Source organism: Drosophila nasuta, chromosome X (genome assembly GCF_023558535.2).
Source record: "Drosophila nasuta strain 15112-1781.00 chromosome X, ASM2355853v1, whole genome shotgun sequence".
In the NCBI taxonomy this organism is placed as follows: Eukaryota; Metazoa; Arthropoda; class Insecta; order Diptera; family Drosophilidae; genus Drosophila; species Drosophila nasuta.
In genome coordinates, this window is record NC_083459.1 from 2,685,022 (window position 1) to 2,712,164 (window position 27,143).

Below are 27,143 nucleotides of genomic sequence, written 5' to 3' on the forward strand. Positions count from 1 at the left end.
ATTTTCGAAACGGCTTTCTTGCGGTTCGTTTGCGCATATTTCTCTGGGGCTTTTAAATAATTTCCAATTGTATTGCGATGCCTATTAATTCTTTTGGCAATTTCGTCAACTTTAACGCCAAACTCAGCCATTGTTTTAATTTGAGTCTTCTCTTTTTCACTTAATTCGAGTGCACGCGGCATTTTTAATCAATAATGTTAGAAATCTCGCGAAAAAGATCAAAAATGGCAACAATATAAACTATGTACATTAAGAAATGAACAATTTCTTAAAATAAGCCACTTTTTGCTGGAGGTCAGTTGACGTGTCGAGCTCAAAATCTAAATGCAGAACTTTGCACAAATATCAACTTTCTACTAAACGCATGACTTTGTCTTCTTCTAAATGCTAACGGGACCATAGATTAAAAGCAGATAAGAAATAAATGCATAGAAACACATGTCAAAACATACGAGAAAAAATGTGTATACTCGAAAGATTAATATAGTTATTCGAATAACCGTTACATCAAAAATAAGATTTGCACAAATATCAATTTTACTGAGGTACCAATAATACAAATATACTAAAAATATACCAAACGGTATATTTGTTATATCGATATAGTACCACATTCAAAATTTTGGTACATACAATAATAACTATAGTATTTATGATTCCTGAAAATTTGGTTGCGATCAGATAAAAATTGTCGAAGTTATTAAAGAAATACTTTTGTATGGGCAAAAACGCCTACTTACTAGGGGTCTGAGTTGCTTTGGCCGACAATTTGGTATATTGTGCCGTCTATGGTATATTTTGAATGCGGTACTATATCGATATACCAAATATACCATTCGGTATATTTTTTTAGTATTTTTAGTATATTTTGTACATTTTAATAATAATACCCTAAAATATATTTTTATTTTTGTAGTATAATTGGTATGTTTTGAGAATAATACCGCAAAATATATTGCTTTTATTCAAAATGGGTAGCGGGTATCTCACAGTCGAGCACACTCGACTGTAGCTTTCTTACTTGTTAGTTATTGTACTGATTTAGGAATTATCAAAAATAAAATTCGACAAAATGAAAGTTACATTATGTTTGTAAATGATCATCACTCTACACTCACGCACCAAGTGATTTTTTGTTATATGCATTAAACTATCGTTATATTAAAATTTAAAATAAATGATAAACAAGAAAGTATTCCACTAATAAAAACACTTGTATTTTATTGAGTCTTATGCATTATTGTATTGCCTTCATTATTCAATTTCAGCTCCAAAGTATTTAATATGAATTTTATGAAACATGCAAGATTTATACACTCAATACGTTTTTTTTTTTTAGTACCAGTCAAAATGACTGGTGTTGGTATAGAGAGGTGTAGAAATTTCATGATAAATCTAGTATTAATAACGAATACTGTAATAAAATATGTATATTACAAAACAAAGTTTTAATTTATGTTAAGTGTATGTTAAGAAATGCTGTCTAGTTTTTGTGTTTAAAGAATTTTAGACAGTTAAGCGCAGTTAAAATGAATATATGATATTTAATATCAAAATACAATTTAACTAGAATTATACTTATAAAATATATATTATGTTTATGTAATAGACTCAAACTTGGACAATACTCTATTTTTATAAATATCCTTAACAATTTAGTAAAAATAAAATAAATCACTTCTTTAATTTAATTCAACTGTACCACTGTGCAGCGCTGGTTGATGCCAGTTGCATCGTTGTTGTACGGATATGGCGACGAACCTGATACCGTGTGTGTTGCTATCCGTGTGTGTTTTTGTGTGTAGGTGTCTACTTGCATGTATGTGTGTGTGTGGGTGTGGGTGTGGGTGTCCATGTGTGTGTGTGTGAGTCCTGTGTTGCATGGTTGAACAGTCAATGGTGGTGCAGCCGAAAGGCCGGAAGTGCAGCCGAGCAACAGCATTGCAAGTGTGCCATGTGTGTTCGTGTTTGTATTTCTATTTGTGTTTGTTTGTGTCTGTATCAACGACTGAGTGTGTGTGTGTGCGTGTGTGTTTGTGTGGGTGTGTGTGAGGCGGCTAAACAAAAGTGGCACAGCAAGCACGAAGAAGAAGAAGGCACAAGAAACACAAGTTGACATAAAAATTGTACAAACTGAAAATGATTTGTGTGGCCCACACACACACACACACACACATACACTTGCCAACAACAGCTAGGCAATTGAACTCTTTCTCTCTTGTTCTCCTTTTTCCTCATTCCTTTTCTCTGTCTCTCGAGCCAAATCAAATAAATCGCCTGCATTGAGGCTTGAACGATTAGGAGACGAAATGACATAACCAACAGCCATTCTCATTTATGTCTCGCACTCTTTCTCTCTCTCTCTCTCTCTCTCTCTCTCTCTCTCTCTCTTCTCTCTCTATCTCACTCTTTCTCTTTATTACTTTTCGACACAGTTTTCAGTTCAATGACCTCAATGCTTTAGCTGCAATTCACGACATTTTGTTGAAATAATTTTTATGTTTTTCTTTCACATCTTGCGAAAACAATGAACTAATTGAAATCAATGCAAAGTGATGAACAAAAATCCAACATTTTTCCAATTTTCTATATTGAATAAAGATGTGATTCAGATCAAGCACAAATGCCTGTAGGTCTTATAAAAATGTGAAGATTGTCAGTTAACTCTACTCAAAAAGCAATGCACATTTTAAAAACAAATTCAAGTTTAAATTGACAATTATAGTATGAACTGTAGAATTTTACTTGTATTCTTTAATGTTGCATACACTTACTTAAAATTATTAATGCGCGATTAAACAATTTATTTCTACGGCACATTTTATACGTCTCAAATTCACTATTTAAAATATCCAGGAAAGAAAGTAAAAGGGCGAAAGTTGAGTGAGCTCGACTATGAAACCTTCTGTCCATTTTTAGTAGAAGCCAAAGAGCGTCAAATTATTATACCAAAAAAATACTAAATTATACAGATGGCTATATTTTTATATAGATAATATCCACAATCCATATAGGACAAAACATACCAGGTTAATATATATATTAATATAATAATAATATATTTAATATATTTAAAAATTTTCCTCTTATAGAAAAAAACAGAAATACCATAAAATAAATATACTGCTATTTTGATTTGGTATATTACATTCATAATATACCATAGAGTACAAAAAAACACCAATTAAAATTATTTGTTAAACAACTTTTACACATGCAATTTTTTTCAAATTTTGTATATTTATTAATATTTACAACAATAAAGTTATATTTATATTTTTATTATTATATTTCTTAAAATTATGTTTGTTTATTATTGTTGTATACTTGAAAACTTTTACCATCAGCTATCAGACAATTTCATGGTTGGATTGCTTTAAGCGCAGCTTTAGTTTAACCACTTTATTGATCTGCAAAAGAAACTTGTTCGATTTATGATGCCATTATTATGCAGGCAAAAGCATCAAAAGCAGATAATATTAAGCGTTAAGCGTTAAGCATTAAGTGCTTAAGTAGTACTTGCTCTGAGCTGACTGAGAGAAACTCACACATGCATTTCCACTGAATGTGTAGTTTAGCTTAATCGGTGAAAGTTTCGTTTCATGGCTAATAAATTTCAACACGGCAGCATTAAGGTTAATAGGACAACAGAAGTTGACCCAATAACTGAAGGTGTTTCGCTCGTTCCAATTTCTTTGGCTTCAATGCGGTTTTGTCGTGAACTGAAACTTGCAAAACGGAGATGGAGTTGGAGCTGGAGTTGATGTTGCGACTGGCCAATTAGAGCCAAGTCAAAGTCACGTGAAATGTTGGCATTGATTATGATGAGCCCGCGCACTGTTGGCGTTCTAATGCCACACACTTTGGGCCTAATGCTTCGGCTAGTTGCTTCAAACTCAGCTGGGAATATTGCCCAGTCGCTGTTGACGCTGTTGTTGTGCACATTGTTGTTGGCATTAGTGCCAGGCTCGGGCTCAGGCTCAGGCTCGGGCTCGAATGCGAGTCCACTCTCGCAATAGACAATTTCCGGTGCACAAATTGCCAACTGACTGACGGCGAGGAAATGATAGAGAGAGAGAGAGAAAGAGAATGGGAGAGAAACAATGTTTTGGGCCTACAGTGTTGAGTGTGGCGTCCACCGGTTTGACCAATGTAATTAATACCAACATAATTATATTTGGATAACACAAACGTAATCAAGATTAATTGAGTAACAGCAGGTAGTTTGCATAATTAGAGCTCGCCTGCCAGCGCAGACAGTTGACAGTCGACTGCCAACAGCCAACAGCCTCTCTCTCTATCTCTCTCACTGTCTCACTTGCTCTTGATTTCAGTCAGCTGCCATCAGGCATCAACCATCAACCATCAACCGTCAGCCAACAACCAGCAGCACCCAACGAAGAGCCAGAGAGACAGCGTCGACTGTTTTAGCCATGGCCAAAAACATAATTTGCAATTTCAAATGTCCACCTCCTCCTCCTCCTCCTTCTCCTCCTCTTCCTCTATTTCGGTCTTCTGTCTCTCTGCGGCCTTCAGGGCATGTCGCCATCATCATGATCATTATGACGATGAGGAGGCAGCTTCAACGTCATCATCCGCATAGCTAGAGTTCACCTTGTTTCACCTCATTTGATTACAAGAGTGTGCACAGCATTTGCCCATAGCGTGGGTCATTGTTCCTCCTGCTATTCCTGTTGCTTTTGCTTTTGCTGTTGCTGTTGCTGTTGATTGCTTGGCTCAAGTTGCCTGTTGCCTGGACACCAATTAGAAGCCACCTGCACAAGCTAAGTGAGACTCTGACCACAGAAACTTTATCTATTTGTTGTTTAAGCGCCCATTTTTTAAGATTTGTTATTTTAGACACACAATTACATTCATCTGTTTCTTTTATATATTTTCATCGCGTATTAAATATATTCTAGACTTATTCAATAAAATGGCAACCAATTCATTTTATTTAATACTTTGATACTTTTATAGAAATCTTTGAGTATATGCTTCTTTGTGTTCACTCACTCATTAATTGATTGACTAAAATATCAATCCAACGCTAAAATTGTAAAAGCTAGGAGGCTGAACTTTGTATACAAGATCGTTTTAAAGACCTCCAAACTTTATTTGTGTATCTAATAACATCATTTAAAATAATTACGTTATTACTTAATTTATTGAATTGCCAGACTATTAACGCGAAGTCTAATCGGAGGCTTAAATTTGTATTTAAGATAATAAAAAACATATATTTAACTTTATTTGAATTCTTTTTTCAGATACAAAGCTTTTTGTATTTCCCTACTCATTCACTGACAAACTAAACTATCAATGCACAGATAAAACTGGGAGGCTAAAGTATTAGTAAAAGATATATTCAATATTGCCTTAAATTTATTTGTATTTTTTTTTTGACTTAATAAACTTAAAGTTCTTTGATTTCATTTACTTAACTTCATTCACTTAACTAATCTTAACTAATCGGTTAGATCTATAAGGCTGATATTTATATAAAGTAATATTTAAACAACTACTAAACTTTTTTTTGTGTTGCTTTTTTATTTAATAGACTTGAAGTTTTTATCTTCTCTCTCTCAATCACTGACAAACCAAATATAAAATAATTCATTACTTCATCAATTTCATTTGAGTTTTTTTTATATATAAATAAAATACGTTTTTTTGTCTTTAATTGCTCAATCTTTGACTAAAATAAAAACGCACAGCCTATTCGGTAAGAGCTAGGAGGCTGGAATTCATAAGCAAAATAATTTTAATATCTCCTAAACTTTTTTCATACCTATTTAATAGTTAATAGTCTTTGTAGTAGTTTCTTTGTTTTCACTGAGTTATTTACTGACTGACTAATTCATCAAAGCAATGTCCAATCGGTAAGAGCTTGGAGGCTGACCTTTTTGTACAAGATAGTTTCAATTGCTATAAAAACTTTATTTGTGTTTTTTTTTTTCTTTTATAGACTTAAGGCTCTTTGGTTCACTCACTTATTGTTGACAGACTAATCTATCATTGCAAAATCTAATAGGAAAGAGCAAGGAAGCTGAAATCTGCATTTTCAATAACTCCTAAACTCCTATAGTAAAAGTTCTATATTAATTTAATTAGTTTTGTAATAAATAAATTTAAAAATTAAAGAAAAAAAAAAGAAACATAAAGATTTGTACAATGTTATCTATTGTCCGAGGGAGGAATGATGACTTGACCGAGTGGAATCCTCGCTGGAAGATGCTCAACAGTGGGCTGTCGCCCAAATAAATCAAACATATAGCTGAGATAATTGAAGGAATAAAGCTCCCGAGGCTCAACGTAATGAAAGGCCACCGGATACTCGGAGAGACAGTCCATACACTAGTGTAGAGGGAATAAAACAAATAAGTAGACTAAAAAATGAGAGAATGAAGATTAAATTGGGACTCACTGCACGTGGATTGTAGTAGGCATATTTAAAAAGCCAGAAATCCATTCCATTGTACTTTGACATTAAGCTTGAATATGGCATCATGGGATAGAATCGATTACGCAATTTGTCGTCGCGTGAATCGCCGGCGGCCACATTCGTTTTAAAGAGACAAGCTCCGGCCTCCACATCCTCGGCAGAATCATCCTCTGGCCGGCACTTGCTGCTGTCATTCAATCCATGCACAAACAAACGCAACGCCTCTCGACTGAGCACATAACCGCTGCCACCTGACATGTAGCTCTGAGAGAGAAATATTCACGGAGGTAAAAGATATAGAAAGAGAGAGAGAGGGAGAGGGAGAAAGTGGTTGTTGTTGATCGCAATACGAGAAGAGCTCGCAATGGTTTTGAATTGTCAACTTACCGCATTCTTCGCTTCTACATTGAAAAGCTTGTAGTTGAAGCCAAAATAAATGGGCTCATCAGGCGAATAAGGATAAAGCATATGACGCAAGTTCTCTACAAAAACATATCTGAAATTGTAAATATGAATAATAAAAAAAATTTCTAAAAATTTGTCAGAGACCCCAAAAAATTGTATTTTGTTAATTCTGTTTCGGTACCATTTAATTGTTCTACTTTTACCCTTAAAGCAAATAGCAAGAAAAAAAAAATCTTAAATAAATTTTTTATTGAAATAAGTAATAAATTAGAAATAAGTAACTTTTCAATATATACTAGGGTTCGGTAAATATATTTTTCGTAAGAAAAGATGATATATTTCAAAAAGAGATAAATTATTTAAATTTATCTACTCCGGAAAAAAAGAGTTCTAAAATCAAGAAATTCATCTTAGTACTAAGAATTTTGGTCTAAAAATCTCAATGTTAAAAAAACACATCTTTATTTGAAGCACAGTTGATAAAGAGGAAAAAATCGTATAGTTTTAAACGCAAAACTCGTATTATAATGAAATCAAAAAAGTATTGCATTACATTTTTTTTTTATTTCGTTTTACTATTTTTTTATTTTGCCATTTTATTATTTAATTAGCGCTCAGTTGAATGTTGTTAATTCCTACGAAATACTCATCAGGACCAGGACCTCCCTTTTTAAAGAACAACAATGAATAATTGTTTGCGACAACTCAACTTAGTGAGTTATGAACGAAAATACTCAAGGCTAGATAAAAACATTAGCGGATTTTCGATGGATTCCACAATTTTAAAACCAAAATCTAGTAGTCTTGGACTTATTTTGAGTATTTGGCATTTTTCACAATTGTTCTGTGTTTTAAGAATTTGTTCCTTTTCTTCTGTATAAACTATTCACTTATAATCGATACTTATTCCAAAGTTCATAATCTTTACTTATAAAGTAGTCTTAAACCAAACAATATATAGTATAATTCGTTCGCAATAAGTTCACTTTGTCCTGAAATATATTTTTTGTTTCTCAGCAAATACAATTGTCGTCCTGTAGTCGAAAAGTATAGTTTATATATAGTTCTAAGATAACTACCACATTAATGAACATAAAAATTTATAAAGAAAAACTAAGTAAATAAATAAATTACAAAATAAATACATAAACATAAAAATGAAATACATAAAACCATAAGTGAGTAAACAAATTAAAATAAATAAATATATTACAAAGTAAAAAGATAAATAAAAATTTAATTAAATAAACAATTACTAAAAAATAACCAATTCAAAATAATGAAAATTTGATCGAATTTTTCACTTTTTCCACAAACAAAAATAAAAGGGAAATTAACTTACGTATCGTCGTCGGCTTTCATGAACCAATCGAACTCGTGGCGCTTGTGCTCATAGAGGTAGGTGAAGGACTCCTTCGTTTTGCCCCACAGCACCTCGTATTTGTCGGGCTTGGTGAGAATGATGGTCTCGAGCTCGTCATCTGGTTGCGAGGTCATAAAGTAGATCTTGTTGCAACGTTTGCCCCACGTGCGCTGTATGTGCACCGCCCGAGACTTGTGATACTTGGGCGTAGTCAGGACAAAGCAGGCGACACGCACTTCACGCTCCAGTTGCGTGGCAAGCGGTTCGTTAGTCACCTGATTGTCCTGTCCACCATTCTCCCGCATCCTCAATGCGGTCAGCATCACTACATCGCCGTAGGCATAGAGCAGAATCAACGCTGTGCCACAAAGCAAGGCCGTCAGCAGCAAGTGGCGCCTCGACAGCCGATACACACTCGGTCTCGAGCCGAGGAGAAACAGCTGCAGATCATCGCGTTTCTTGGCCAAATGACCCAGCTGCTGCTGCTCTTGAGGTTCCACCTCGAATGTGATGTGGTGCGCGGACATTGCGAAACTACGGATGCTAGGGCACAGCTAATGCATTTATGGTGTCACCACATCTTTTTCCTAATTTCCAAGTGAGCAATTAGTATTCAACTTGTTCGGAATCTCAACAGGAACCAAGATAAAAAAAACAAGTAAGAAAGCTACAGTCGAGTGCACTCGACTGTGAGATACCCGCTACCCATTTTGAATAAAAGAAATATATTTTGCGATAATTTTCTCAAAATATACCGAATATACTGCAAAAATACTAAAAATATACCAAATAGTATATTTGGTATATTGATATAGTACCGCATTCAAAATATACCATAGACGGCACAATATACCAGATTGTCATCTAAAGCAACAACCCTAGTAAGTAGACGTGTTTGCCCATACAAAAGTATTTCTTTAATAACTTCGACAATTTTCATCTGATCGCAACCAAATTTTCAGGAATCATAACTACTATAGTTATTATTATATATACCAAAATTCGCAACTCTAACTTTAAAATTACGCTTGTTATTCGATTTTTTTGATTTTCGGGGGCGGAAGTGGGCGTGGCAAAAATTTGAAACAAACTTGATCTGCGTGCAAACATAACAAATGCTGTCGAAAAAAAATTATAGCTCTATCTCTTATAGTCTCTGAGATCTAGGTGTTCATACGGACGGACGGACAGACACACAGACACACAGACGGACAGACGGACAGACGGACAGACGGACAGACGGACATGGCTAGATCGTCTCGGCTGTTAACGCTGATCAAGAATATATATACTTTACAGGGTCGGAGATGCCTCCTTCTACCTGTTACATACATTTCCTGCCGGCACAAAGTTATAATACCCTTCTACCCTATGGGTAGCGGGTATAACAAGTAAGAAAGCTACAGTCGAGTGTACTCGACTGTGAGATACCCGCTACCCATTTTGAATAAAATAAATATAATTTGCGGTATTTTCTTAAAATATACCGAATATACTGCAAAAATACTAAAAATATACCAAATGGTATATTTGGTATATCGACATAGTACCGCATTCAAAATATACCATAGACGGCACAATTTACCAGATTGTCAGCCAAAGCAACTAAGACCCCTAGTAAGTAGGCGTTTTTGCCCATACAAAAATATTTCTTTTATAACTTCGACAATTTTTATCTGATCGCAACCAAATTTTCAGAAATCATAACTACTATAGTAGTTATTATATATACCAAAATTCGGAACTCTAGCTTTAAAATTACGCTTGTTATTCGATTTTTTTGTTTTGCGGGGGCGGAAGTGGGCGTGGCAAAATTTGAAACAAACTTGATCTGCGTGCAAACATAACAAATGTTGTCGAAAAAAAATTATAGCTCTATCTCTTATAGTCTCTGAGATCTAGGTGTTCATACGGACGGACGGACAGACACACAGACGGACAGACGGACAGACGGACAGACGGACATGGCTATATCGTCTCGGCTGTTGACGCTGATCAAGAATATATATACTTTATAGGGTCGGAGATGCCTCCTTCTACCTGTTACATACATTTCCTGCCGGCACAAAGTTATAATACCCTTCTACCCTATGGGTAGCGGGTATAAACATTCTTCGGCCAGTCAGAATACTTAAATTTTCTTTATCAACGAAAGCAATTCACTTTCAACTGCTGATAAATGTGTTAAGTGTTCAAGCAAACACATCTTTAGTTATCATATAACAAAGTTGTTAACAATCACTCCTACACATGAGAGATAAAAATCTAGATAAACAAGTAAGAAAGTTACAGTCGAATGTGCCCGCTACCCATTTTTAATAAAAGCAAAACATTGCGGTATTTTATCAAAATATATCGAAAATACATATATACTAAAAATATACCAAATGTTGTATTTGGTATATCGATATAATACCACATTTATTTACCATAGACGGCACAATATTCCAGATTGTCGGCCAAAGCAACTAAGAGCCCTAACACATAGAAAGTATTTCTTTAATAACTACCACAATTTTTCTCTGATCGCAATCAAATGTTCAGTAATAACAACTAATATAGTTATTATTGTATACACCAAAATTCGCTCCAGCTTGAAAATTACGCTTGTTATTCGATTTTTTTGATTTGTGGGGGCGGAAGGGGGAGTGGCAAAAATTTGAAACAAACTTGATCTGCGTGCAAACATAACAAATGCTGTCGAAAATTATAGCTCTATCTCTTATAGTCTCTGAGATCTAGGTGTTCATACGGACAGACGGACAGACGGACGGACGGACAGACGGACATAGCTATATCGTCTCGGCTGTTGACGCTGATCAAGAATATATGTATATACTTTATAGGGTCGGAGATGCCTGTTTCAACCTGTTACATACATTTCCTATGGGTAGCGGGTATAAAAATTAGATTTAACATTTTTTCAATTTTAATAAAAAACAAGGGAGAAAGCTTCAGTTGCGTTTACTCGACTGTAAGATACCCGCTACCCATTTTTAATAAAATCAAAACAACTTAAAATACACCAAAATTAATATAACGCAAAAAAACTAACAATATACCATAGAAGTACTACATTAAAACAAGTAATAAAGCTACAATCGAGTGTGATCGACTGTGAGATACCCGCAACATGTTGAGTAAGAGCAAAGAAGCAGTGCAAAAATATCCCAAAGGCTAAATTTGGTATTCTGATATAATACTACATTGAAAATATACTATAGAGCACAAAAAATACTAGACTGTCAGTTCAAAGCAAATAAGACCCGTAAAAAGTTAACGTTTTTCCATACAAAAGAATATCTTAAATAACTTCTACATTTTTTATCCGATCGCAACCATAAATACAGTAGTTATTATTGTGTGTGTCGAAATTCGAGACATTAGTTTTAAATGACGCTTGTTTTTTTATTGTTGTCGATTTGCGGGGGCAAAAGTAGACAGTAGAAAAATAAATCTCTTTTAGCTCTTAGATCAAGACGGACGAACGGACAGACGGATAGACAGATGGCTATATCATCTCGACTCTTGACGCTGATCAAGAATATATATATTTTATGGGATCGGAGATGCCTCCTTATGCCTGTTACATACATTTCCTGCCGGCACAAATTATAATACCCTTCTACTCTATGAGTATCGGGTATAAAAATAAAATTTTATGCATTCTTAAAGTAATTTTTTTCCAAATAGTTAAAATTAAGTTGTTCGAAGCACACATAACTAAATAAACTCGACTAAAAATAAAAACTACTTCGATTGCTCACAAATTTAAACTGCTCCATAATTCATTAGTGTAAAAAATATATTTTAATTTTTTATCTTATTAAAATAGGTAAATGAAAGTAAAAGTGATTTTTTAAAATACTCTTCAAAGATCAAAAATATAATTATAATTTCCAAATGTTTTGAATTTAAGAGAATTGAAATTTTGTAAGCTTCCACAGAATAGTAAAAAAAAATATAAAGCTTATCTTTGCGAAATTAATTTGCTGCAATCATTTATAGCTAGTTACAACGAGAGCAATTAATTTAAATAATACGCAAATATTTTACTGCCCAAGGAAACTTTGAATACGACTAGTTTGTGACTGATTGATATTGTCAGAGGGCGTGAAAAGTTCATTGGCCCGCGCTTTCCATATGCTAATCCTGTCCAGCAGCTGTCGCTGTTGCTGTTGCTGTCACAGTGTGCCTTAGTTGTGGCTGACGGTCCTTGATGTTGACATTCGCCATGCAAACCGCTCGACAATCGTAGAAATTTGTTGAAATTTGAAGGCTGTTTCAATTTATCAAAACGCCACACGAACTCCAGCAACACATACAAAATAAAAGGAAAAAAAAAAACACAAATGATATAGAGAGGGAGACTAAAAAAAAATGAAAGGACAAACAAAACCGAAACAGTTGAGAGAATCTTTCAATTAATCATGAGCGACATGTGGTCGTCGTCTCTGGGCGGACCGCCGAGCGCGAGAATAATTATACGAGCATATAGCGCATACGCCCCGTTATCCAACCTCTAGAGGCCCCTTTTGGTCCCCCCACACACACACACACACTGGGACGCCTGTCGCTCGGGCAACTCGTGTGCTAACAAATAGCTGCAATAATAGCGTCCTGGGCACATCCTCAGCTCGACTTCGCTTCCCTCTCTCTCTCTCCCCCCAATCTCGCAAACAAATTCGCATTAATAAAATAAAATGTGCTAGGCGAAAAATGGAAAGAAAAAAATGTGTCTGTGTGTGTGTATACATTTATGCATAGGCAAATAGAGCGCTTAGTTGAGGCATTTCAAACTATTTGGCAAAGTGGGCGTGGTCAATGCAATTTGCATATATGCAAAATGAACTCATTGTTTGCACCTCTTTTTTTCTCGTATTTTGTAGATTAACTTTGCAATGCAATGCAAATATATGAACAGACACTAATTACACTGATGGCATGAAAAATTTAACACTTTGAACTGGATTCATGAAATAAATAGCAGAAGAGTTCCTTTTCGAATGAAGAAAGTGTCTGCTAAAAATATTGTTTCCGATAAATGTTTTGTTATCTCTTTCCTCTCAATTTTATCTTGCTGCAACTTCCACCAAGTTATCAGCAAGTTCTCAAAGTCTGTCTTCCGCTTAGCTTCTTATCTTTAACTTTATTTAGCGTATTGATATTTCTTTCAACAATTTCTCCGTGAGGCATTTGAAACAGGTCATAAAGTATTCCATTCGAACGCTGCGGCGTTCGCCATTCAACAATCAACTAAAAAATACACTCAGTCCAGTTGAATATCCTCTCTGCGTTCAACTCTCAATCCTTTGTTGTTATTCCAACCACCTGCCCTACAGTTAAATCCCCTCCACACAAAAAAAAAAACAGAAACGAAATATGTGGACAAAAAGAGGGAAACCATTTTGGGTTACCTCTCGATTGAGGGAGAGAGCGAGAGAGAAAGAGATTGGGGAGCTTGTCTGTCGTGTCTGTCGTCGTGTCTGGCGACTGCACAGAAAATTCATAAAAATAAACCAAAGTCAAATGTATAACAGCAGATTTTTTGCAATAATGTTAGCTTTCAGATTTTACAAGCGCGCAGCATCAAACGGCATTTGTCTTTCCCTTCGCTCTTCCCCCACTTCCTCTATGGTCCATCCTCTTTGCACTCCTCTTCATCACTGTCCCTTTGCCATTTCTTTTGCACAGTGTTTGAGTGGCGTTGGCACTGCAGTTAGTCCACTAGAGTTGGCATCGTGATCAAGCATAATCAGATTTATAGCAAGCGATTGATTCTACAAGACTTGCAACTTTTGTGGCATACTTAAAACCTCTATTTAAATAGTGATACAAAAAAGTATTATCCTAACCACGATATGAAATAGTCACTGTTCATTTACATTTTTAAGAAGTCTTTTTTCCACTTATTTGCATCTCTAAAAATTCAATTACTGTTATTAATTAATATTTGTAACTTAGAATTATATTTTATATAGTTTCAGCACAGCATCGAAATATATGTATTAATGCGAAAAATAATCAAAAATTTAACATCTCTTTATAAGTGGTATCTTTTTTAGCAATCTCTTTCCAATATATCTATTTTACAGATTAAAGAAAATAAAATGAATTATTAATACTTGAAGCTTCGAATTCAAAAAGAGAAGCATCCAAATATATTTATTAATGCGAAATCTAATAAAAAAATGTAAGTTAAATTTAATTGAATCTTTACATTTGATAGTTTGAAAAAGAAAACAAGAAAAATTTACTTTAATATTTATATAAATATTGTGTAACAGCATTACATATATTTTGTGAGCTTTAAATTAAAAGCAATTTAGTAAAGTTAAAGCCACAATTTATTTATATACTTGCATATAATTTATGTCAAATAATTTGTTGTTCCTAATTCAGCGTTTTATGGCATATCCTTAGAAATAAATTGAATGTTAAATAAATTTTAAATATTCTAAAAGGACTCTTGGTATTATTGATAACCTAAAAAAGGAAAACATTGATATTTAGGTGATATTCGTATGCGATGCTTTTGCCGATAGTTTCAGCAATTATGTCACGTTGTTTGTCCATCTCTAGCTGGCAGAAAGTCAGACAAACACACTGACACAAACAAACACACACACGCATACACACACACATATGCAGTGAGACATCAAACGTGCAAACATTTGCCATATTTTTGTAATCAAAGTAAACAATCCATTTAACCAAACACAGACGCAGGACATGCAACGGACACACACACACACACACACACACAATCGCTCTCTCACTCTCTCTCTCTTTCTTTTTATCTTTCTACCTCATTCTCTCTCGTCGATGACAGCTGTTGTGTTACCCCCCAAAATCGCATCTTTGGCAATTCCAGCTTCATTTTCGATTTTGACTCGCGACCATGCAGCGCCCTCTGGCGGCCAACGACTTAGCAAACAATAGTGCAATGCCAAAGGCCGAAGACCGTTGCTTTCCGTTATCCCCTTCTTCCTTGCCTTCCCCTCTTCATCGCTTGTCCACTGCATTGTCATTGCTACTTCAGCGCTTTGTTGTTATTGTCACTTGACATGTTTTAGAAAGAGTATTTGTCCGTTTCTCTCTCTCTCTCTCTCTCTCTCTCTCTCTCTCATTTTGTCTCACTTTCTGTCTGTCCGTCTGTTCGGGCACCTCAGTCACTCATAATAATTTTTTGGACCACCGCACAGTGGGACAGCAGTTAGCAGTGTCTGCTGTCTGGCGTGTGGCGTGTGGCGTGTGGCATGTGGCAAGTGGCAGTATGGGGCATAGGAAGCAGGCAGCAGAACGTGACGTCTTTGCCTCGTTTTTTATGCAAACAGCATTTGAATTTGAAATGAAAACGCTAACGGGCAATGCGCCTTTGCTGCAGCCACAGTGCCAACTACAGTCGAGACTGCCACAGCACAGTTGCTGCCCCTGCCCCTGCCCCTGCCCCTGCCCCTTGCCCCTGTCACAACTGCCTGTGTCGACGTTGCATACTTTTCAGCGCCATGCGGTAACTTTAGCAGTGATATGACAACACTCCATGGCATCTGTGTCCATTGGCATTTTGTTTGTAAACATTATGCTCTTGGTGTGTCTCTTCTGCTGCACTACCAATGTGTGTGTGTGTCTCTCTCTCTCTAGGTGTATGTGTGTGTGTGTGCTTGTAGGTGTGCTGGATGTGTGTAAATAGTTTTTACTGCCACAAACCCAAACGCAACCAAGAGGCAATAAAAGCAACGCGCCAACTTTGTTATTATGTTTTTATACCGCCAACAAACACAGAAAACGAGAGAGAACGGGTAGAGAAAGGCAGGAAGAGAGAGGGGGAAGCTGTTCTTTGCATAGTTTTTATGTGTGTGGCAAACAGCAACTGGCACACCTGTTCAGTCAGATACGTCTAAAATGTGTCCAATGCCTCCTTCATCTCGTCCTTCTCTTACTTCATTCATTTGCATTTGCATTTTTAGCCCTGTTTGTCCTTGTCCCTCATCCCTTCAATCACCGCTCGACCATTTTATACTGACCGCCAGCTGGCTTTTATTATTTTTGGTTAGTTTGCTGCATTACAAAATGTGAATGTGTTGACATGTTATGATTTCGATTTTAATTCAACAGACCAAAGAAAGAAAGCCACTTTTTTATGGTTGAAGAGAAATTGGCATTTGAGCCAAGAAGGCAAAAACGTCAGCCAACTTACCTAGCTGGCCATGTGTTCAAGTGAAGCGCACAGATTTCATTGTCCAAAGGCGACCACACGGACGACAATGAATGCAATTCAATTTCGCATTAAAAGCCACCCAACAATAAATTCAGCTATCAATCAAAAACAGCTAAACAAATATTTTCACCTAGCATAGAATTGGTGATAGTTATTTTTATTGAATTTAAAATATTGAATATTTAATTGTAGTATTTCTAACCAACCACAAAATAACAACAGTGAAATTGTAAGTCTAGAAAATAAATCTTTAAAAGCAAAATTTATTATAGAACAGTTTAAGTAATTAACTAAAAAATACGAAAAATATACTAAATATATACTAAAATGCTTAAATATTTTTGATTATATAGTATAAAATGTACAAAAATATACTATACGCAAAAATTACTACAAAATTTTGTCCATTTCTTATATTTGTTTATTTTCTATACCTGAATTTTGAAAAAAAAAATACCCTAATTATATACTGAAGAAATACTAAAACATTTTGCTTATATCTAGTATGAAAATACAATTCATAATAAGAAAATATTAAACTTAAAAAAAAAACTATTACAAAATATTTAAAAATAAATACAATAAATCAATAGTTTTTTGTACTTTTTATTTCTTTACTGTATCAGAAAATGTCACTTTTAAAAAAGAATTTTTTTAATTAGAAAAAATACTGACCATCAATCTTGTGAAATTTATTTTATTTTTAATTTTTATATTTATTTTGCAAATTACTTACTTTAATTTGGAAATATGTTTTACAAACTAGTTAAAGTAAATAAAAAATAAACATCAAACAATTTTTTTAAATATGCATTTATTTTATTTACTGTATCTGAAATTATGATAATAAACTTTTAAGTTGAAATATATCGATTACGAAATTTTTTCAATAAAAATGTAGTCTAAAAAATAAATGAAAAATTCTAAATCTCATTTATTGCTTTTCTGCACGGCTTTTTCACAATAGAACAATTGAATGCAGCACTTAACATAAAAGTAAAAAGCTCGACACATCTTTAGGTTAAGCTCAAGTTATCATTCAATCTGTGAAGATGCAAGTCATAATTAGACAAATCAAATGCCAAAATTAAAAAAAAAATTATTGCTAACTTTATGTGAATGCTGAGCATTCAAAGAATTTTGCATTAATTGCAGCCACTTGAAGGCCAATCAATTAGGACTATTATCAAAGTTAGGAAATAAATTCTTCACATTTGCAGCTGTTCATTTAAAGCCTCTGTCAACAATTGAAAAGTTGATGCGGCAATAAGCTCAAGTCTTTAATTAAAAGACAATTAAGAGCTAAATAATTTACTGCCGCATTTTGCTGAAGCAAGTTTCACAAATTGTTGCAGATTTATTTTGTTAGTTGCTGCAAGCGTAAATGAGAAACTATGTGAAACGTTTAATTATGTAATATATTTAATACACGCAGAACAAATTTCTTAAGTCAATTAGAAGAATTCATTTTTACATTTTCTTACTTTTAGGACGAAATGTTCTTCAAAGTAACAACGACGTTTAAAAGTTTAAAAATGAGAGCCAAATTCTTAATTGATGAATTTGAGAACTTTTTTATGTTATAGAAGAGTATTATAACTTTGTCCTTTATATATGAAACGGACAAGGAGGCATATCCGACCCCAAAAAGAATATCTATTCTTAATCAGCCGATTCGATTTTGTCATGTTCGTCCGGCTGTCTGTCCGTCCGTCTCTTAAAATAATTGGCAATATTTCATCAACAATTTTTATTATAAAATGAACATTAAAAATAAATTGGATCTCCTATTAAAGCTTACCCTTTTAACAGCTTTAACTTGACCACTTTAACTAGAAAATAGTTGTTGCCTAGGGACCTTTGTTGATGTTGAATCCAAGAAATGTACGCTTTAAAAATGTAATCATAATATATATTTGTTGCACCTCAAGATTGAACATCTTTAAGATTATTGGCAACATTTGTTAAAATATTGTATTGTAAAATTAACATTACCATTAAAAATAAAAGCAGAAAATGTTCTAAGAGTTCATTCAATGAGAAAGTTAATAAATTCCCTCATTTAAGTTTACCATTTTATAAGCTTTAACTTGACCACTTTAACTAGAGAATTTCCGTAAATAAATCAATAGTATTGGATTTTGTTGACACAGGAAATGTATATTGTATAAATATGGAATCATGTGATGTGTCTGGGAAGTGATGATGATGATCTGATGATGCGATGATGCGACGTTATCCTGTTGCACAACAATTCGTGTTCATATCTCTCAGAGCGTCAAACGCAATGTGTCACTTAGGTGTCAAATGGCAAAATAAATAAATAAGCTGCGAGTCGGGTGTTAAGCAACCTCAACACGTATTTACAGTTATTGTTGTTGTCCTTGTCCCGCTGATATTATTATCTGTGTTGTTGTTGCTGTTATTATTATTATTATGATTCTATATAAATAATATGTCGTTGGCTGTGGCGTTGGCGCGATTTCAATAATAATCTCTTGTCTTGGGCATAAATGTCGCATTAAATTGTCACGCACTTGTAGCTTAATCACGCCAAAAGGATAACAGGCAGGCCCACAACATGACTGGGCCGGCAGCCAGCAGAAGACCAGAGAACGAGAACAAGGACAAAAGCATAAGCGACAGCCAAGAGAACACTTCATAGTCATGGTCGTTCTCCTTCTCGTGGTTATCCGCTGCTGACTTGGACTCCACTTGGACGCTGATGCGGAGCTCTTCCGTCTGATCCACTTGAATGGCTGCATTGCCAAGCGTGGGAAGGGATGGGAAAGGGGCGGGGGGGCTTGGGATGGCATTACTTGTTTGCGGTTTTTATTATATTATGCTTGTGTCAAATGGGCTCAGCGCTGTCACATTCTTGACTGCTGCTAGCTCAGCGTCCTGTCAGAGCGCACTCTCAGCTTGAGAGACGCAGTCTCTGCTCTCTTTCCCCACCCCCACCTCTAGGCTTCAGTTATTATTACACATTGCCAGCATCTTAATGTCGAGTGCTTCCCCCTCCCCGCTAGACAACAGGTGGCGCCCCTTTGGCCTGTGAGCCGCACAAAATCCAAGAGCCCCCAAAATCGCAACCACTTGGGAGAGCCAACGACAAGTGGCACTGTGTGGCCTCTTAAGCACTCACTTCCAGCAGAAAGTTCTCATTACTCTGTCATTTGGATTGTAACGCAGCTTACAAAAGATGAACTTGTCTCTCTCTCACTCTCTTTCTCTCTCTCTCTCTCTCTTGCAGATATTATTACTAATTACTATTCGCAATCTAATTAAATGCTACTCTGATCAAATTGCATACATCAAAAGCTATTTAGCTCTGACTCCACATCGACTTTCATTTTGCAGGCAATTTATCTTAAACAATAAAATACAAAAATGGTGGATGAAAAGATTATTATTCCAATTAAATATCTATTGCATATATTATAATATTATCAACAATTATTGATGAACACTTAAATTGAAATCTCACATATTAAAATATGTTTTTAGTGACACAAATTTCGCTGTTGCAAAAGTTATTCAATAAATTCAAAATGTATGCCATGAAATAAAAAATAAAATTGAAATAAAATACGAAGCCTAAAAGTATGCTTTGATGAAATACTAAGTATAAATTTAATACATATGTATGTTTGCAATAGCCACATTAAAATATAAATATCTTAGGCATAATATGTCATTTATACAATATAAAAACTATTATATTATGTAGTAATAAAATTGCATTTCTCTCTTATCGCATTTAGCTCAATGTTAATTCAAAATATAACGCATTTAAATCAAATCAATGATTTAGATGTTTTTGATTTATATTTATAATGACTTTACTTGAACAACAATTATTTCAAAATTTCAAATTAACTGGAATCTGAATCAATTAAAATTTAATTCGGAATATCACTTAATTAATTAGATAAAAAGAATGAATTAACATTGTAAATTAATTTTAAGCAAGTGAGAAAGCTACATTTTGAATAAAAGCCAAACAGTGGGGTGGTAGATATTCCAAATTAATATACCACAAAAATACTGAAAATATACTAAGCCATTTGTTAGGTATATTGATATAGTACTACATGTAAAATTTACCAGATTGCAAGCCATAGCAACTAAGGCCCCTATTAAGAAGACGTTTTTGACTATACAAAAGTATTTTTTGAATAACTTTTACAATTTGTATCTGATCGCAACCAAAATCAACCAACCATCCAGTAATCATAAAGACTATTATTATTATTGTAAATAATATAACATATATATACATATATAATATTTCACTTGATACTCAATATTTTTCGATTTGCGGCGGAAGTGGGCGTGGCGAAAAGTCAAAACAAGTTTAATCTGCGTGCAAACATAAAAAGTGATGTTGAAAACAACTCTCTTGTATAGTCTCTGAGATCTTGGTGTTCATGAGGATGAACGGACAGACAGACGGGCATGGCTATATCGTCTCAGCAGCTGACGCTGATCAAGTTTCATTTAGATTTTTGCCAAAAATTTAGAACAAAATCGAATAGCAAGCGTAATCTATCATTCCTGAACATTTGCTCGGCATATTTTGAAGTAAATGGTATATTTTTATACCAAATATAGCCTTCGGTATACTTTGGTATTTTTTGTGCATTAAATTAGTATATTTTTAAAATAATACCGTTTTGTTTTTAGTGAAAACGGGGTTGCGGGTATCTTACAGTCGAGCACACTCACCTTCTTAATTGTTCTTACAGACGAAGAGAGAGCAAAGATTACGTGTGACCATACAACAAAGAAAGGGATATTCAAAACTAAATATGGTCTCTTTTTTTATGCTTAAAATGATATATATAATATGGCCACATTTACAACATAAAACATATTAAATTATGCATTAATCGAACATCTCAAATGCTTCTACAGTCTTGAGAAGAAAGGGTATTCGAGAAGCATCGCGACGCTCGATTGTTAATCTTTCGGCGCCGTGCAATTGGCAACTGCACTTGCAATATTTTATAAGTTAAGGCACGTCTCAGTGGTTAGGTCGTTCCACCCAGTGCGGTGTTGTTGATGGTGCTGTTGGTGTTTCTATTCCAGAATTGCAATGGTTAAAAACGGTCTGGAGTCAACTGTTTTGCTTGACCGCAATGAAGTCGCAAAGTTTATATGCGATGTGCGATGGGCGAAAGGGACACGAAGACGGGATTACGGGATGGACGCCCTCTCTACGATACGTTACGATAGTATGTAATTTGTACCCTGAAACCGAGCACAATTCTCACTCAGAAGCCAGCCACAAACTCGAGACCGAAACATAAGCTCGAGTCCAAGTTGAAAATCGAAAGGCAAAGGCAACAGCAAAGGGAAGGCAAAGCCAAACCGAATCCTTAGCTGGTGCATAAGTGCTGAAACTGTTTTGTGGTTTGTTGGCAGTAGCTAAAATTGAATTATAAGCCAAATGCCAGGACGAAGGCAGCAACAACAACAACAACAACAACAACAGCAACGACGCCCTATTCGATGTATACGGAGCGTATACTTATTATGAGCATTTTTCGTTTTTCGGGGCTAATTCGATTACAAGTTTTGCAAATGTTTATTAAATTTGCATTGTCAATTATGTGCATTGTGGGTTGTTTACTGGACTGTGTGTGTGTGTGTGTGTCCGTGTGTGTGGAAGGACTGTTTTGTGGGTCTCATAATTGCATTAGGGACACGATTACCCGCTGCACTTTGTCCGGTTGATGTTTTTACACCCCCGCCGCATTCTCGTTAGCGTCCGTCCCAACAACTATTTGCCGCATTTCACAGCCAAAGGATCAATTTGCTGACCCTTCAATTTGCCAAGCAATTTTCGCAACGCCCACTTTTCTGCATTTTCCTGACTGTCTGCCGCTCGGTCTGTGTGGATATTTCGTTGAGCTCGGTTGCAGCGCCAGCTTCTCTGCATAATTTGTAATTTTGCTTAGATTTACTTAAAACTTGTCGAGCTGTCTTTCCATTTGCTTTGGCTTGGCCGGCTTTGGCTCTGCTTGATTGGCCAACAAAACTTTTGTCGCCAAGGAGTCGACCAAGTCCTGCCACACACACACACACACACACACACACACACACACATGTGTGTATAAAGTATATGTGTGTGTGCTGATGAAAGGCCAAGTCAACTGCTCGGCTGATTACATTGCCTCGCTCGCAGTCGAAAAGTTTACGTATGATTTGCTTGGAAAATTGAAATTTGCGGTTTTTTGCCATTGCCAATGCCAATGCCCATATCCCGTTGTCGTTGTTGTTGTCGTTGCCGTTGTCGCTCGCCCGTTCACCCCTGCCTTAGAAAAATCCTTCCATTTCTTCTATTTGTCCACCGTCAGGCATTGGAAGTGCAACTTCAACTCCAACTTCAACTTCAACTCCAAGTCCTCTGTATGCCATCTGTCTGCCACTTTATTTGCTCTGCGCAATGGGCTTTATTAGTTCAACATTCCACATCCGACATGTACTATCCACCCCCCTTCCCCTTCCCCTGCCCCTTCGCTTCGTTTGCTATTTGTTTAGCAATTTTGCAATTTGCCAGTTGCTTTTTAATGGCATCAAAATTGACCGCAAATTTCAATTCTGGCTAGCGCAAGCTTTGCTTTCTTTTCAAACAAATCTCTGTGTATATTAAGCGTTATACAATTGCTCCTCTAACTATATTTAATCACTAATTGAAATTTGTATAGAAACTTAAAGTTACAAAGCGGAAAAGAAGTTTTGACGCAATAGATCGCTGTTAAGAATATAATATGCACCTTGATCTATCGATGCTACGACAAAATAAATTAGATTTACAAGCATATTGTTCTATGTTGCCACTGATAGACTTTCATATTCATTTTCAATTTAATTGTACTCATTTATTTTATTGATAATAATCTCATCTCATTAGTTGACATCACATATTTTGATTGCATTCCCTGTCGAAATTCGAAGTTTTGGTAATCATTTTGAATCATTTTATGAATTTCAATATATATTTATTTATTTATCGTGACTCTAACTTCTCACCCATTCATTGACTGTCTAAAGAATAAAACTATAAGACAGCAGAGAGTGAAACTTCAGAACAAAGTTTGCAACACTCGATTACAAAAAAATAGTATATTTTTTAACTAACAAAATTTAGATTGAGAGCTTATTTTTGATCTGGAAAGCCTTACACATATTCCATATAAGAAACGGTATGCAGGAACAGCTTATCGAAGATAAACTTTGTTCAACATAATAAAAGGTCAAATTACAAATTTAATTGTGACATTATTATATGTACATTAATTTCTATTATCAATAGTCTTTGATTATATCTAACATTGATTACAGGCTCTGCTTTATTGAAATGAATTGAATACACACCTCAAAAAAATCCAAACCAGACTTTACAATTCAATAAGATTTTGGTGCCTTGCGCTGCAATTTCTTGATTCAATCCAAGTAAAATAAAATAATGGATAAAAAACCAAAAACAAAATATAACAAACTATTGAATAAAACAAAACTTCTCGAAGAGAAACAACAAACTTTCAATTTGTATTATATTTTTAATTTATTAAAATCTAAGAAGTTTTCAGTATTTTACGCCGACTATAAAATAAACTTTGTCGAAATAAAAATATACTTATATAAATTTAACGCAGCAATGCTCCCGGTTAAGCTGAGTATTTGTTAGTTAATTGCTCATAATTTTAACAATTGGTTAGCTGAAATAATCACAATGTCTGACTCACAACGCGCTCAGTTGACCGCATATATTTGCTTAAGCCTTGTGTTTGGGCTATTCAAAATTGTCATACATCTCAGCTTGTTTCAATATATGCTAGGAATACTCCCAAAACTTTCCTATTTGTATTATAACTTTGTGCATGCAGGAAATGTATGGAATAGGGAGAAGGACCCGATAAAGTATATATAATTTTGATCAGCGTTAACAGCCAAGATGATATTACCTTGTCTACATTCGTAGATCTACGAGATTCTAAGAGATAGAGAAATAATTATCTATAGCACTAGCTATGTTTGCGCGTAGATCACGTTTAATTCATATCTTTTTAATGCCGTCTTCCGCTCCCGCAAATTGAAGAAAGTCAAATAACAAGTGTAATTTTGAAGCTACACTTTTTAATAATACCTAAAATAAAAATTGTAAAAGTTATTTAAGAAATACTTTTGTGCGACAAAAAACTCCTACTGCAATCGGTTGTCAGTTGCTTTGGCTGACAATCTGGTATAAAATAATCTATGGTATATTTTGAATGAAGTATTATAGCCCTTGATAAATTTTTATTTTTTTTGTACAGAAAATAATAACAATAATATTTTTATCGATCGGATGAAAATTGTAAAGCTATTATTATTTAGGGAATACTTTTGTAAGCAAATAACGGCTACTGCAATCGGTAATTGCATTAATGGTCAGTCTGGTATATTTTTAGATATATGGTATATTTCGAATGTACTACTTCATCAAATATAGTTGGTATATTTTAATATTTTGCGGTATATTAATTTAGTATACTCTTGCTTCTATTCAAAATGGGTATTGGGTATCTAGCAGTCGAGCACACTGGTTAGCAGCTTTTTTACTTGTTTTTTTTTTCTTTACCTCTTAGTAGAAATTTCATGCAACATTTTACAAGGAACTTGAACTTTTATATATGACTATTTATACAAATTTGAGGCTAGCCTTGAGTTGTATTCATCTCAAAATTCATAAACTTAAATATTGTACTTATATACATAAAAATAAAAAATATGAATATACTTTGTATGTGCTTAGAGATTTTAATGCACGATTTGGGCCAATGTAACTACAACAACAATAGTGCCATAAAAAATGAATAAAATAATAGCAGCAATCAAATAAAAATATCACGCAAGCAAGATTAAAACGTTTTAAATTATCTCGATTATCAGATACCCTACAGCTTCATAATAAATCAAGTAAATTACTATTATAATAAATATCTATAACAAATAACGCATTAAAGCTATATGATAAATAAATAAGATGCTTATTTTTAATTATAAGGAAATAGATAATGAATATAAGTAAAAAAACATAGTAAGTATTTAGCTTCATTATAGTGTTATGTTTTCAAATTTAAATATTGAATATTGTCCATAAATTGATATGAATATCATTCTTAGTAAATGTGTAAATTGTTTTTGTTTGTGTTTTCTATTAAATTAATGTTAAATTGTACAAAATTATTTCAAGTTTAAATATGTTTTATATCTAATATCATTAACTGAAATATTAGTACATTTTGAAAATTAATTAAGATTATATATTAAATACATATTTAACACACTGCAATATTATTTCAATTTTAAATATGTTGTGTATCTAATAAAATATTGTTATTAGAAAAGAAATTATAAATATTATTTTATTATATTATTATTATACTATGTATTAATTTAATTTATATTAAACATATGTTCAATTTTGGAATATTATTTCAAATAAATTGTGAATCTAAAAAATATTGTACTTATTAAATTTGTGTGTAATTTTATGTTCATTTCATATTAGATATATATACATATATATATTTGATTTTTGTAATAGATTGTTAAATTATTTTTATATATTAAAATAGTGTTACAAAGTCACTGAAAAGTTGTGCATGCTTTAATCAGAGTGATGAAATAATTAAACACACTCGCTCGCATTTTGGTTTAGCCGCTTAATGAGCGCAGAGCAAGAGAGAATCAAGTATAAACATCAGATAGTTCAGCGAATGATTTCATAATCAGTAGTTCATCCGTCGACTGCTCACGTGATCACTCCAAATACCAAAGCTACCTAAATAATCCAAAATGCAACTGCAACTGTTGATATTCTTAGCGGTAAGTCAACAGGATTTACTCATCGCCTGCTCAATTCAATTGTGTTAATATATTCGCAGCTAGTTTGCGTTGCAGTCAGTCAGCCACCAGGCGACATGTGCCTCAAGGACAACAATGTGACGCATGCCGAATTGGAGGCACTGTCCCCCAATACGCCCGTCGAGAATGTCGCTCCCAATATCAAGTGCTATGCCAAGTGTCTGCTGAGGGATTACATTGGCGACGATAACAAGCTGAGCCTGGAGCGCATCGGCGACAACGCCAATGCCCAAGAGAAGGTCGTCCTTCAGCAGTGCATGTCGCAATACGATGGCGTTAGCTCCACGGCTCCCTGTGACTATGGATACCTCCTTTTACAGTGCCTGACGCTGCGCACGGAGCCAAAGCGCAGCGTGGAGATTGGATACGTGTACAATAAATCTTAGCTAGTATCAGATGCAGATCAAGCTCAATAAATTTACAAAGAATATCGCATTTATTATGCTCAAAACTCGTCTACAAATTGTGCAATAACTTGTTTATTTTTTTTTTCACTGACTGAAGCGCACAATTCGAGGGCTCTAACTTGTTATTACGTGTCACGTTAGTAACTTCTGTTGACAATTGTGTTTTTATTTTCGAGTACACCGTGAATTTCTATTGTTCTTTTTATTAGCTAAGTTGTCATACTATTTTTAATGTTTGTGCTAACAGAAAAAAAACCAGAAGAAAGTATCGCCGGATTCATTAACTGTACTACAATATATATATTCTAGAATTTTGCTAACTTTTATTTAAAATTTTATTGGTATACAAAATATAACTTTTGGTATATTTTGGTATTTTACATT

The 27,143-nt window shown here is 34.4% G+C and overlaps 2 protein-coding genes across 2 annotated transcripts; one reads left to right on the forward strand and one right to left on the reverse strand.

Moving 5' to 3' along the window:
• Positions 1 to 5,564: 5,564 nt before the first annotated feature.
• On the reverse strand, positions 5,565 to 8,730 carry LOC132796018 (glycoprotein-N-acetylgalactosamine 3-beta-galactosyltransferase 1). The gene is made up of 4 exons (XM_060807028.1): positions 8,193 to 8,730; positions 6,833 to 6,941; positions 6,428 to 6,709; positions 5,565 to 6,357 (listed from the first exon to the last, which is right to left on the reverse strand). Exons 1-4 carry the CDS (start codon positions 8,534 to 8,536, stop codon positions 6,178 to 6,180), a joined length of 915 nt encoding a protein of 304 aa, XP_060663011.1. The 5' UTR covers positions 8,537 to 8,730; the 3' UTR covers positions 5,565 to 6,177.
• A 17,466-nt stretch (positions 8,731 to 26,196) lies between these two features.
• On the forward strand, positions 26,197 to 27,043 carry LOC132796255 (uncharacterized). The gene is made up of 2 exons (XM_060807351.1): positions 26,197 to 26,313; positions 26,373 to 27,043. The coding sequence occupies exons 1-2, from the start codon at positions 26,284 to 26,286 to the stop codon at positions 26,736 to 26,738; spliced, it is 396 nt and encodes a 131-aa protein (XP_060663334.1). The 5' UTR covers positions 26,197 to 26,283; the 3' UTR covers positions 26,739 to 27,043.
• The last annotated feature ends 100 nt before the right edge of the window (positions 27,044 to 27,143 follow it).